The sequence below is a fragment of the Scomber japonicus genome, chromosome 18 (genome assembly GCF_027409825.1).
Source record: "Scomber japonicus isolate fScoJap1 chromosome 18, fScoJap1.pri, whole genome shotgun sequence".
In the NCBI taxonomy this organism is placed as follows: Eukaryota; Metazoa; Chordata; class Actinopteri; order Scombriformes; family Scombridae; genus Scomber; species Scomber japonicus.
In genome coordinates, this window is record NC_070595.1 from 1,470,390 (window position 1) to 1,485,766 (window position 15,377).

Here is a 15,377-nt window from a genome sequence, read left to right on the forward strand (position 1 = left end):
ATAGTGTGAAAGAATACCTGTACTCCAGTCTAAATGTCCAGATGACACAGGTGACAGTAAAACGGCTCAGGTTGGCCTGCTCTCTGTCCAGCCTCTCACATTATCAGCCCATGGTTGCTGATCAGCTAAGGTTGCTCTGATTTCATTTGAAAGTTGTTGTCTTCTTTGGCCATGAACTCCTCTACCAGCTCTACCCCTACCTCTCAATCTTCCTCCCCCTCTCATTCTCCCCCTCCCTCTTCCTCTTCCTGTCTCTGCAACGTCTTCCATTGTTGTTGTAAAAAAAGGTGCTCACCTGTGGTCTTTTCATAGTGCTTACTTCCTGATTGAAGTGGTAACAATGAACCATTGAGGTGTTTGGCACCATGGCAGTGTTTTGAAATGGCAAACGTGGCTTTATGTCAGATTGTTGCGTCTTATGCAGAATAAATGTGTTGAGACTTTTGGAGACTTGAGAAGAGGTTTTGCTCTCTGTGTGTCAGTTTAAATAATTGTGATATGCATGTAATTTCAGTGTGTTAGCAATTGGAAAAAAACTGGAAATAAACTACACTACAACCTGCCATAGCATGGATTGATAGGATGTGAGATGCAGTGTTGTGCTTGAACGCGTTCAATTAACCATCGTTCATAAACTCGTTCATATTTTGGGCGAACGTGAACTGAACGTACTGTATTTCTGCCTGATGAACGTTATTGTGAAGCATTCATTCTGGTGTTTGTGAACGGCATTTTCTCACAGTTTAACTTCGTTCAGGTGAAAACCCGACTAAAACACACCGTAAACAGTCTTAGGAAAAAACACCCAATCTGGCAACAGCAGTCACCACAGAGTCGCACCGCTGCATGCATCATCAAAATGTGAAGTATGGAGGCAAAAACAAATGAAGGCAGCAGCACTATCCGCCTCTATCATTAATACAGCATCTTCATATGATTACTTAAAACTATTTTGAAATCTGACGCATAGTTACAGTGTAAAAACGGATAAAATAATTGCTTTCTGTGGTTCTATATGGGCTGTGGCAATCATTTTGAAAAACATATTGAAAAAAAAAGAACTATGAACTGGTTCATTTTTGGAACTGTGAAATTTTGAATTATGAACTATGAACTGAACTTGTTCATTTTAAAATTTGTGAACTGAACTTTGAACTAGTTCATGTAGAAAGTGAACTTTCCCAACACTGGTGAGATGTAACATGCATGGTCCTTTTGTTCTCATTCATTTCTATTTCTGTTCTTACAACATGATTAGTTTCTTAGAGGTTTCCATCAGATCAGCAGATTTACACACCTCCTGTCTCTGGTATTTCCGTATAGTGCCAATCCTGCTGCAATATTACCGTCAAAGGCATAGATACAAAACAATTATGAATGGAATGTACTTTGACCATGAGGAGATAAATTCAGAATATAGCCTATACTATAATTAAATCAGGTTACCATGCTTATGTGCAGAGAAGATGTGTGTCTTCTTTATGCACAGTACACATGAAATGTATGTCGTTGAGTGTGTAACAATGGGTGGGTACGTCTTCGATGAAGAGTGCCCTCTATGATCAAGCAGATAACCTACTGTCTCAATGATGGATAAATAGTTTTTTATTAAACAGGACAGTTCTTCAAGTACATTTCCTCTAAGTCGAGTAGACTTCTGTCTCTCTCTCTCTCTCTGTGTGTGTGTGTGTGTGTGTGTGTGTGTGGTGTGTGTGTGTGTGTATGTGCATAATACTGGCAGTGGAGTGGAGTCCGTTAAGTGATTAGAGTCAGAAGTAGGTCAATTTGATATGCTAATCATATCTGCACTGTTAATGTGCATTGTTTATTGACACTTAGTACAATAAAGGACTAAACAAGATTCATTTTTAAAGTTCCAGCAAGAACTGTTGGTTGCAATGGAGCTTTCTGATAATATCAATTCTTTTAGCACTGCCAGTACATTGGCATGTATGTAAAATGCAAAATCTTCCAGATGGTTGTCCCCGAAAAAAGCTCATGGAGTGTCCAAATAGGGAAAAAAAAGTTGACCCTTAATAAGACACATGATGTACTGTCCTCTGGCTCTGCCTTGGTTTTTAGGTTTGTGTGTTGCCCTTGCTTGTGTTTTGTGTCTCCCTTTAGGTCTGGGTATGTCCATCCAGAATGCATTTAGAATCAGCTATCTCTCACTCTGCACATTTATACCATTTACACCATATAACACTAGACATTCACACCTCCACTCAACAACATGACTCATCTACTGACTAATCATTTGATTTGGTTTTGTAGAAATGACTTCATAATAAACATTATTAATTTTCCAGTACAGATGTATTCATTTCACATCTTTTCATTTATTGATAATACATATTTATTAGGTATAATTGGGCTAATGCTGACACATTAACAGGTAAGGTTTACTATGGTGACCCATACCTAAACAGGCTAACATGCCTGTTTAGGGGAGGCATGTTAGCCTCCCCTAAACACCAACATTAGTTTTAGTCATCAGGGCCAATGACGTGATGTAACCCAGTGTCCAACAGGTGTAAGCAGTATTTTTTCATAAAAATCTGTTTATATACAGGAAAAGAAATGTGAACTAGAATGTGGAATAAATATAATCCACCTTTGCAATGCAACACTATGTTTTGTAACACATTTTACATTTGTCAATACCGAGTTAGAAAAAACGGTTGTTTTTTTGCTAATATGACCTATGTCCTGAGAAAATGCTTTAAAATTTAAATGTATAAATGGTCCAAAATGTTTCCTTTTCATTTGACGTTTTACAATGAAGTAGCCTAATTATTAGTATAAGTCCACTTAAATACACTGTAGGTGATAAAATATTTAATATTTATCATTCTTTTGTGGTTACACCATTTGACATTTTCAAGAGCATTCAGTCTTACTTTTGGTAAAAAATGGTGCAAATGTCATTTCAAATTATATAAAACCAACAAAAATACTAAATGTACATTTTAACAAACCTGATGCTGCTTTTTAAACTATTTTAAAGGTATATTTTTAACTTAACTCTCAGAGCCTTTCTGGTTGAAAGTATTTAAGCTACAGTTTCACTTATGATTACACCAAAAATATCCAAAAGGTGTACTTTGTTGTATCTATAACCATACCAAATAGTGTTGTCATCGCACTGGAAGTCCGAAAAAACACGATTTTAGGGGGTTATGTAAGTTACTATTTTAACGAGGAAATGCAGCAAAATGGTTTTCTGAATTTAAATGCGTATTTTTTTTTCTGTACAGGGTAACCAGGACACACCGGCACCCCCGGACCCATCCATGGCCCAGGCTTACCCATCAGCCCAGTTTGCCCCACCGCCCCAGAATGGCATTCCAGCTGAGTTCACTGCTTCACACCCCCACCCACATCCACACTCCCACCCACATCCACACCAGCACCCAGCGGCACCACAAGACTACACTGGAGTTCAGCCCTCCGTCACTGAGCATCCACTCAACATGTACCAGTCCTCGCAGAGCCATAGCGAGCAGAGCGGATCAGACTCCTGCAGTCAGACGGTCACCGGCACAGCAACAGTAAGGACTCATTGGAGTAGAAAGCGTTTAACTTTTGGATAGTCTAATGGTTGTGATGGATGTTATGATTCATTTTAGACCTTTTGATACTGTCCTATGTGTATGTTGTAGTCAGGCTTGGGGAGTAATGGAATACATGGAACGGCATTACATTGCTAGGATACAAAAAAACGGTAACTGTATTGTGATAGAAAAAAATGACATAATCAGATTATTAGCAGGATTTTGATTTTAAAAAATGAACAATATACTACCATGCCCTTTAAAAAACCAAAACATGAGCGGAGTGGGAACAAGTGGACAAAATAAGTCACTGATGCATGGTGGTGTGAGTAGAGGATAATACCACATGGCGCAGGTAGGTGTGCACAGTGCATGTACACACACTTCACACAAACTGAACTGTTGGGAAATCAGGCACGGACGATAGTTGCACACTGTGGCAGTCCCAAAGACTCATACATATAAGTCAAAAGAGAGCTTGGTATATGACAGCTTGTAGTGCACATAACAGCTCTACTGTACATCACTCAGACGTAGCATGCAGAAAAAAATGAATAAAAGGACACAGTGAAGCCTATGATGACACTGCACATCTGTCTGCCAATGCCACTTTTCAGAGAAGCGCTCTGGAAGAGGACAGGACTCTCGTAGTACTAATACCTAGCAGGGGTTCTTCCCCTGCTGTGATAGACATTATGTCTGTGTGATAGCTCCACAGCCAGTGGGGCAAGTACTGTTTCATTATAGGCTTTCCCTGAGAAGGTTCTCTGTAATGCACATGTGTTGTGCACTTTTGTTATAGATCCAAAGGCTACTGCCTGAATTTGCTCATTGAAAAGCAAGTTTTTAATTAAAATACACTGAACAGAGGACACACTTTAAAAATCTAAAAATGTTCTAAACTCATATTGTTCTGCTGTTTTACAGAATATACTTGAAAAAAGTCATAGATATACAGTAGATAGAGATATTCATTTCTCTGTCTGTTATTTCATATTTGGTATTAAGTTAATCCAAAAGTAATGAAAAGTACATTAGTTTAATACTGTGATACTTAGGTAAGGGAATTAGGTTAGTAACTACATGTTTTACAGGTAATTAGTAATTGTATCGGAATATGTTTCTAAAGTAAACCTCCCAGTCCTTGTTGTAACATGGAATTTAGGAGCAGTTATAGTTTGTCTTATTTCTTGAGGAGCAACCACGGGGTGCAGTACCTATAGGCAATATCCTGTCCAGTCAGGTAGCCTTACTTACTAGTCTACTAAGCTTTAAACTATATTTCCTGGTTCTGTAAGCAGTGGCATGGGCATTGTTTGTCTTATTTCTTGAGTACCATACCAGCGTTTAACTGGACTTTACATGCTGTTTAATGTGATGCTGAGCTACTACTACTAATAGTGGCAGCAGTAGGTAAAAATTACTAATGATGAGCTGGACAGCAGTTGGTCCTGAAGGTCTCCTGTGAGACAAGAAAGCACAAAGTCTCTTGGGAAGAAGCAGAGTTAGCAACATACATTAATGGTACATAAATGTATACAAAAGAGGAGGGGGAGGAGGAGAAAGGAGCTGTGCATCATGGGAAGTCCCCTAGTATCTATTCAGGAGTATGTCAGATCGAGGTAACAAAGGTTACAATTTTGTAACCCCAGTTCTAAAAGCACAGGAGGAGCCCTGGACTCTTCTCCAATTACACACACACAATTGCCCGCTGAAATTTGCATGTATATAGCAGGCCAATCAGGACGTGCCTACTGAATCTGTGTCACTGTATCTCACACAGTATACAGTTCCCATGCCAAAACCACTTCAGCACATGAAGTAGGAGCAGTAGGCTCCATGGGTAGAGGGCACTGCCTGTTGTTCTATCCCACACAGGCTCTGTCCCCACTGGATTCTATGGGTACAGTTGGCAGAGGGCGATGAATGTTCGCCTTGCCTTGACATGTCATGGGACTGTGTAACAGAGCCTGATCAGCTATAGGTTAGGGAGAGAGAGAGGGAGAGAGAGAGAACACAGACACACCCACTCTTAAAGGCAAAACACACAGACGCATATACATCACAGAGGCGGGACTGTGACAATAGCTGTGTCCCAATTCATACAATACATTTTATTTAAAGTCGCCTCCAGAGGCTGCGAAGGCTGCGTCCTTCGAAGGATGCAGCCCCTGAAGGCTGTCCAGAGGGGGTCAGGTGTACTGTACCACTACATACACTCATATCACCTTTTTCACAGTTCTGAGTTCTGAGTTGCATGTCCAAGCCTGAAAAGTAGCCAAGAGATAGAACCGTATGAACGTATGAAGGTATAGATACTAACATGCATACTGTATGTATATATGGAATGCTCTCAGACCACAGTGGGGGATTCCTTACCCATCCTCCTGTAGGCTTGGGAGATGTACTCACAAAGCCAACTAGCTAGGTGCTTCTTGGATAAGGCTTTACCAGCCACTCATTCTCCATAGCATTTAACAGCTGTTCAGTGCGCTGCAAGGATGAACCAAGAGGGCACTCTCTTAGCTCAGTGCAGACAGCAAAGCTTATGTGAATGACAACACCTTCAGAGAGGCTCCAGCAGCTCATAGAGATCACTCACTAGCCCCTCAACAACCAACAGTTGTTCCCACTGGAGGATGGAGAAACACATCACTGGATTTTGTCTCATAATCCCTGTAAGAAACATTTCATGTGGGTGTGGGAGAAGACAGGTCTGTCACCTAAGCCCTCATGACAGCTACTGCATTCACTTTAACAGGGGCATTAGACAGCCCCTTTTCCACCAGATATTGTATAAAAGAGAGAACATCTCCCATTGCACATGTCAAGCAGTCTAATCTGCTTTCCTTGCACCAGCATTGAAATCCAAACCAATTAGCTATGTAGCAAGTAATGGTGGATACTGCTCTTGGTGCTTGGAAAGTCAGTGCCACTTGTGCAGGCAGTTCAGTCCGCATCAACATGTCCCTCTCAGGAAGCCAAGCCTCGAGAGGTTGGCTCAATGTGGGGAGCGTGCCTCCTGGGACAGAGCCCCCCTAACTTCACACTTCACACTGTACCTGCCATTATTTCTGTGTAAGCATATAATGCTGTTCATGATGTTATCCAGGAAGAAGAGCTGCACTGGCTGGTCCGATGAATTAGGGTACTAATGAGTGTAGTACTAACATGGATGAGCTCAGCACCAGAAGCTGATGAAATGCCTGGTGGTGGTGGTGGTGGTGGTGGGGGATGGGGGTCATGAGACCAGGGCATGACAGAGAGGAATGAATTTGTTTTATTTCAAAATGTTTTTATTGATTTTCTGGCAAAAATGTGGAAACATGAACAATACAAATACAGACAAAACAAAAAGCAAGACAGAAAAGGCAATTTAGCACTGCTGTATGTACATCTCATATACATTGTACTAACAGTAATAAAAACAGGATAAACAAATGAATGCAGAGTAGGCAGTGAGAAAGAAACTCAAAAGGGTGAGGAAGAGAAAAGGGTAGGGTAGGATGCTACTAATTTAAAGTGGTTGCATCAAATTCATTTCTATTATAGTCCAGAAAGGGGTGCCATGAGTTTTGAATTTTACCAAGGAGCCCTGGACTGTGCACCTGGTGCACCTCTAGCTTAACTTTTTATCAGGCGAATAACTCTATTTGGTAACTTCCATAAACATAAACACAAAATAGCTTCCCCGTGACTCCAATTGGATTTTTTTCTTTAAATACTTTTTGGAAAATGTTTTACCCTAGACCGGTGAGGAACCATATATACAGTAGTAACTTCATTGACCTTGATTTGCAACGTAAAAATGTCATGTCTAACCCTAACCCCCAATAACTCTCTAGGGTTGAAATTTTTAAGAATAAGCCTGCAGGCTAGTAATGTTGAGAATACCATTAGGTCTGATTGATGTCTGGATATCCCACTGTTGCCAGGGGCAGATCCAAATGTTGTGATCACAGGATCTGAGTCAACCTTTCTTTTGCATATGTAGGACAATGTGTCAAATATCTCTGACCAGAATGTGTACAATGTTGGACAAGTCCAAAACATGTGGCCTACAGTGGCTGGGGCCTGATGGCATCTGATACAACTTGGGTCTGTACCAGGATATATCTGGGCTAATTTGGATTTGCAGAGATGTAGTCGGTTCAGAACTTTAAACTGTAACAATCTGTGTCTAACACAGATTGAGGATGTATGGATTCTCTGGATCGCTTTTTGCCAGATTTCCTCAGAGAGCTCCGTGTCCAAGTCCCCCTCCCACTGTACCTTCAGGTTTCGCAGGGAGTAGCACTCCATTTTTTTAATAATATTATATACTTTAGATAAGGAGCCCACTTGATAAGGCTCAATTTTTAGACACTCCTCGAGTGGGTTGATGAGCGGCTCAGATGGGAAAGATGAAATGTGTTCAAAGTCGCGGACTTGTGAGTATCTGAAAAAAAAAATGGGAACTGTCTGAAATTATAAAAATGTAGGTAGAATAATCATCTTTATTGAGTTGATGCGCCCAGCTAAAGACAACGGGAGAGTTGACCAGAGGCTCAGATCATTCAGGATTAATTTTGTGAGCTCCATGCTCCCCCTCTCCCCCCCTTCTGATTATTGGGTCAAACTGCAATAAGCGGTATCTAAATTTATTTGGAAAGGCAAGCGGCGCGACTTAAGATGGCCACTTTACAGAGGAGGAAGATGGCGGCCTTTCAGTTCCTAACTTTAAACTTTATTTTTGGTCCTTTGTGTTAAGGCCTCTCCTCACCTGGTTTGACCCAGATACCGCCGCTTCATGTCGCTCTTTAGAAAATGCTAGGACAGAACCATGGTCATTACATGATGTTCTTTTTGCCAACATTTCCGATCAACAATGCCAGGTACGCTTTGGCCCAATTATCTCTCACCTCATCAAAATTTGGAGAGTAGCTGAAAAGTATCGCCATATATCTTGTAACTGGCATACACTTTCTCCGTTATTCAATAATAAATCACTTTTGATTGGTGAGAGGCCTATAAAAGCATCACAGTGGGAACAGCGGGGGGTCCATTATTTAAAGGACATAATTGGTGAGGCTGGTTTGTTACCTTTTTCTGATTTAGAAAATGCATTCAGTCTGCCACGTTCCTCATTTTTCTTTTATCTTCAATTAAGATCAGCACTTAAGGTACATGGTGTCCCCCTGGCAGAGATCTTTGCCCGTTCATCCATTGAGGAAACTGTTTGCTGTGCAGTCAAAAACCAAGGGTATGGTGTCTAGGCTTTATCAGTTTCTAGTGATCCCTAGACGCTTTGGCCTTCCTGTAGAGAGGATCTGGGAGCGCGATTGCCCAAATCTGAGTCACGAGTTTGATTGGCATGGTGTATGGTCTAACATCCCAGAAGTGTCACGCAATCCAGACCACCAACAGATCCACTATAATTTCATTCATAGGACATATCTCACCCCTGTGAAACTACACCGCATGAAAATAATTAACAGTCCTTTATGGACCCTTTCTTTTTTGGTTGTTATATATATGGAACTCTCTACAGCTCGCATAAATGGAGCCTCTGAAAAGACTCTGGACACTTGGCTCAACATTGCTGACTCTTTGAAACAAATGCTAGGCCTGCCCTAAACCTCTAATTCTGTTTGTGCATGTCTGGTCCCTTATTTCTTATGTCTCTACCTCATTAAGGGTGTTTTTTGTTTTGTTTGTTTGCTTGTCTGCGTGTCTGTGTACGTCCATCTCTATTTGTCTCCCTTCTTTCCCCTATGTGTTTTTGCCCTTGGACACGTTCTTATGTCTTTGGCATACTTTGTGTAAAATGTAATTTGACAGAGATGGTTTTCTATAACCTTGTGTGACTTGTGAAAAACCTGTTTTATCAGGATGTACGTATGATGTTTGGCACTATAGATTCTGATGCGAGGGAAGGATTTTTGTGAGTATTTTATAGTCACGTGAGTAAGCTAACCGGACGATAAGATTCACGTTTGGTTGGGTCCTTATCTTTTTTTGGCAATACAGACATTGTGGCTTGGGTCATGGATGTAGGAAGTTTCCTTTGGGTAAGTGCTTCTGCATAAACTGAGCACAATAGGGGAACCAATTTAGTTGCAAAAGTCTTATAAAACTCGATTGGGTATCCATCAGGGCCTGGTGCTTTCCTATTTCTCATTAATTTAATCGCCTGGCTAATTTCGTTCATAGATATTGGCTCTTCCAAGATGGCTTTGTCCTCATCACTTATAGTGGGCAAGTCCAAATTCTCAACAAACCCATTATCCTGGGGGCCATCTGAAGTGTATAGGGAAGAATAAAAATGCTTAAACTGGTCATTGATGTCTTTTGGGTAGTTTTTAACAGTGCCATCCATAGCTTGTATTTCTGTAATAAAGCTGGCAGCAGAATGTTGTCACTGTTGAGAGAGCAGTCTACCTGCGCATTCCCCATGCTTGTATTGACTTTGTCTTGAGTTTAAGAACCTGTCCTCTTCTTGCTTGGATGCTAATATATCATAATATCATATAATAATTCATTTTGCAGTGCAATTCTCTTCTTACAGAGGTCCGCAGATGGGGAGGCAGAGTGTTGCTGATCTATATTGTGAATGAGCTCAGTTGGACTGGCAGAAGGCCTTTATAACCTGATCAGATTTAGAAATAGGGTCTGCTGGGGTTCTGGAGTAGTCCAGGGAAGGCTGCAAGACTGTATTAAAACTCCCTGCTAACATCAGGTGGTGTATACCTGACTCTGGGATGTAGCCAAATAGCTCCTTAAAGAATTGGGGGTTATCCCAGTTTCGGTCGTAGATGTTAATTAAAACCACTGGTAAATTATACAGTCTGCCCTGGACAATAACAAAACACCACAACCTTTGAAGATATGAACTGCACAGTTTTCCCAATCAGGATGGCTGCCCCACGGCACTTTGAGTCCAATTTTGAGTGTAAGACCTGTGACACACCACCTCTTTTTCACCTAGGGATATCTGACGTGCGTAAATGTTTTTCCTGTAGGAATAGTACATCTGCCTTGAGTTTCATCAGATGACAAAAAACCTCACTTCACACAAATTTTGTTGTAGTCCTATTCATCTCTTCTGTGAAGACCATAACTGAAAAATGGAGATTGAGGGATGTTTGGGTAAATTCACGTGGTTGTAGTTCCACATCTCCAACCATAGAGTGAGGAGGGGAGGGAGAGAAGAGAGACAGGGAGAAAAAACAGAAAAAAAGAAGAAAACAAAAAAAACAATGTTGTACAATGCACAAGAAACCCCTAGTGCAACATGTAACACCCCTTGCTGGCATCTCCCCAACTGAGAGGCTGAACTCTCCCCCCATCCCAAGCCATTAGGGAATAACACAATAAAAATCTTACCTATAGGGGCTGAGACCTCATAAAAAACCTTTTGAAATAACAATTTAGCTTAACAGCTGCAACATTCAAAGTCAATTAGACAACTTCAATGTATGTTTGTGCATGTGTGTGGCTGGCAATATATGTAACAATGTCACCAGTTTATGCCACAATGTGAGTCTGCATCAACCTAAGTACCAGACCGACTACTAAGTCCAAAAACAATAACCAGCTCCTGATATGAAACTAACTGAGGCATAGATTAATGCAATCATTATACTGTTTGTGAGCAATATATCTGACTTCATTAAAAAAGTCCAGAGTACTTGACACAGCAGAAACGATGTGTTCATAAAAGGCAAAAACAAAGAAAGACAGTAGAAAAAACTAAAAGCACAGGAGCTCAATCTTTAACTGCTATTGATACATGTTCCTGGCGACATCAGTCATCCATAATGAGGGGTAGAGTAAATAACAAGACAGAAAAAGAGCAACATCGTGTCGTGAGGTAATCATGACACGGTCAGATGTCAGATGTCCCTGCGGTCAGCCAGGCTGACTTCTTACCCCTTTCATCCTCACTGGTCACAGAGTAGCAGACGAGTGTGTCCTTGCATGGTGGAAATCATGAGCCTCTGTTTTTGCTGGATCCGTGAAGGTTTTCTGAACACCGGCCCGTGTCCTGAGTTTAGTTGGGTACCACATCCCGTATCGGGTTCCCTCACACAGAGGCAGCTGCTGTCTCACCTGCTTGAATACAGCTCTCTGTTGGGCCACTGACTGCAAGTAGTCGGGGAACACCCGGATCCTGTCTCTCTGTTACGAGATCAGATTCTGTGATGTAAAGGCTTTCTACAAAATTGCTTCTTTTTCTTGATAGTAGTGGCACTTCACCACAAAGGCTCTCGGGTTGCTGTCCTTCACCTGAGATTTGTTGTAAGGTACGATGGGCTCTGTCTATGACAGGTGGTTGGTCCAGCTTCAATACTTTCCACAGCAGTTCAGCAATGTACTAGTGGGCATGCCGTCCTCACGTCTTTCTTTAATATCAAAGATGTGCAGATTACATCTCCGCGATCGTGCCTCTAGGTCCTCACACTTTGCCGTTAGAATCACCACCTCTTTGTTCAGCTGGGACACCTGCTGATTAAGTACTATCTAGATCGTGAACAGTGCCGGGAGATAACTCCTGCTGTGATTTGGCACAGTGTAAATAAGGGTTTAAAAAAGAGGTTCTGCTCATTTGCTCAGAGTGGAGCTGAATAATGATGGTTCATTCAATGACCTAAGGTACATGAAAAAACGTGGTTAAATAAATTAGATAAGAAGAAGGCTAGGAAAACGAACTCCTGTGTTGTGTAGCAGGATGCTATTAGGCTCAGTGTGACCATTTTCTTTGCTCATTTATGTATGTTGTAATTACTGCTTTACACAAATATTTGATTGGCTGTATTGTAACAAAGTTGTCATCTCTGTTGAGGGATGAAAGACTGGAAGGGCGTTAACAAAAATGATATAAAGGGAGAATATACATTTCATATAAACATATACATAGGTTTCTGATTTCGTTTTTGTCTGAGGAGAACACCGGACAACACAGGACAAGTGTTGATACTAAAAATACTAAAATCACATATCTACCATCATAAAATCCTGTGACTAGTCTACTCATGATTTCATACTGCAAATAAACCACATCTTTCCAGCTAGAACCAATTTTTATAGGTCTCAGGGTTTGGTCTCATCATTCTCAGTTCTCGGTGTAATCTTGTGTAAACTATACTTCCTCTGGTGCACCACTGAGAAATATGACATGGGGACTGTCTGCTTGACAGTAGTCAGTAGTCAAGCAGACAGTAGTATGATACTCACTTATAAAGGTATGGAAATCAATCCTTGTTTGAAGTATGTCCCATTAAAAACAACAGGCATATCAAGTTGTAAGTGTAGCCTCTACAACCACCTCTGCTGTTTTTCTATAGCTGTATATGTATATGTCCATCTCACCAAAGACAATGACCACTGATCTCTGGGGGCCATTTTTGAGTCACTGTAATAGAACTCATATGATTTTTAATGCTGTGTGTTAACAGTATACATGTGCACCCTTGCAGGTGACAAAACCAGAAAATGAATGACTATTCATATATTTCTAACACAGTTCATTTTCATAAATATTCATAACACAGCTGGCATTAAGTGTCATAAAGAATTGATATTATTTTACATAATAATACTGATTTTCCTTTATACTGCAAAAAAGCTTAGCTTACTTTTTCTTGATTTGACTTAAACTTGATTCACACATGCAATATTTATCTGAATCAAAAATAAATCTCCATGGATAACTGCATGGTTTGAGGAGCCTGGTTATAGTAGTTTAATTACAATGAGACACCTCTGACAGTGAATGAAAGAATGTAAATACAGTTATTGTTGAGAAGAAGCTTGATCATATATCACACGTACTTAGAGATGCAACAGTAGGAATTCGACATTGAACTATAAATTAGGGATGCAAACAACTCACGAATATGAAAATGGGTCACCTACGAGATTCGTGTAGATACGATGAGAATTTATTTGCTAATGCTACGCCGGAAACACACCGAAGAGTGGCGAAGTGTGGACGCTGCAAGTTTACATAAAGATTGCATGTCAATTCGCCGCAGGCCGCTTTTCACTTCTCTTCAGTGTGTTAGGCGTTAGCCTCAGTTTACTGTCACTTCTCATCACGTTGCTCTGCTCTGCTCTCAGAGTGTCTGTTCAATGCAGGAATACTACTAATTTATTCCTTCTCGCTGTTCTGTATAAAAGGTCCAGACACTGAATGGAGGACAGAGTTGCTCCCTTAGTAAGCGGCTACAGGACACTGTTTTGTTAGCTGTGGTCGAGCGAGCTAGAAAGTGAATGAAGAGAGGGAGCGCTGATAGTAAGAAAGCCGGTGAATCAGATCAATAAAACATTATTTTATGATTGTTTCACATTGGTTACACACCTCAACTCAACCCTGCAGCTCAGCCTCAAACCTCTGAATGTGAAACACCTGCATGCTGATTAAAACACAGCAGCAGCTTTATGCTGCTTTAGTTGGTTCAGATTGAAAAAAGTCTTAATGACAAATCTTCTTTATTTCCATCTGTCATCTATCTATATCCAGCAGTTAAATTACTACAGCACAAATGTCTTTTTGTAGATATGACCTCTTCATGTTGCTCTCAGAGTGCACCAGAATGATGCATTTGACTTAAAAATGGACACAATTTTCTTCCGGGGGAGCTGGACCCCCCTACAGGGTTGGACTGAGGTCCAACTACTATAGTCTCTCATAACTTTGTGGGAAACACTGAACCACTGGATTTGTAATATCAAATTAGAAGTGTGTTGCTCTATTTGTGTGATATAGAAATATTGCAATTTACTTTTATTTTATTGGCAATATGTTATAAATAATAATGATTCATATATATACTATATATACATATATGAGATAGATAGTGTGAGTACTGGGGTACACTCACACTCAATTTGACCTCCAAATGAAATCATTTCCATAATCAGGATAAAGTGTCAGATTGTCATGTGACTGCTGGTGTTTCTTGTCTGATCTGACCTTACTGTCTGATCTGACCTTACTGTAGCTTACTGTGTTATTGCACCTCATGCCAAATAATGGAAACAACTACAAAAATACAACTCAAGGTGTTATCAAGCAGAACAATTATTTAAGGACCTCATTGATATTGTGATTTAGTGTGTTCACAAACACATTTGCACTCACCACAAATCAGCTGGCACACAGTGAACCAGGGGCAGTTGCCCAGTTTAAATCCAATCTTGACCGTTATCAGCTGAAGACCAGTGAACATAAACGCCAGCTGTTATACAATTAACCAAAATGTTGAGTCTGAATCAAGAAGCATTCTTTTTATACATAAAAAGTTATGAAATTTCAAAATAGATAACTTAACAGACAAATACAACCTGATCTGAGCTTCAACACCACAGCCCCATTGTTGAGTTTTACAGTATGTTACAAGTTACAGTTTAAAGCTGGTAATCAGTCATCAGCAGTATGTTTCAGAGCTAGAAAAGCATATTTCTAGCTCTGCTTTAATCTTTGAACACCTTTCTAATCGACTTTATCAGAAATACAGGTCTTTTTATGTATTGGGTGCTGTGAGTGTTGTTTGAGGATTTCTTTGCTGCAAGTAATTCTACCAGAGGAAAGAGTGAGAGAAAGAAAGCTTGTTGGCAGCAAAAAGAAGGCATACATCTGGAAGCCTCATCAGTTCTCCCTCCCAGTCTGTCTGTCTGCTGCATTTCTTCCCCCACAGCGTCAAATCTCCCTCTCATTGCTTTATTTTTCTTTTCTTTTCCTTGTCTGTTAGCCACATCTACTCTCTGTATGTGTGTCTGAGTGTTTCTCTCCTACATGCCCCCCAAAATACCAAAAACACAGACACAGGTACTGACAAC

General features: G+C 40.5%; 1 protein-coding gene across 1 annotated transcript in view; it reads left to right on the forward strand.

Moving 5' to 3' along the window:
- rbfox1 (RNA binding fox-1 homolog 1) overlaps positions 1-15,377 on the forward strand; it is a 172,666-nt gene that overhangs the window by 91,679 nt on the left and 65,610 nt on the right. Inside the window, exon 2 of the mRNA XM_053339295.1 lies at positions 3,258-3,551. Within this exon, the coding sequence (XP_053195270.1) occupies positions 3,258-3,551 (294 nt within the window). The remainder of the gene's footprint in view (positions 1-3,257; positions 3,552-15,377) is intronic.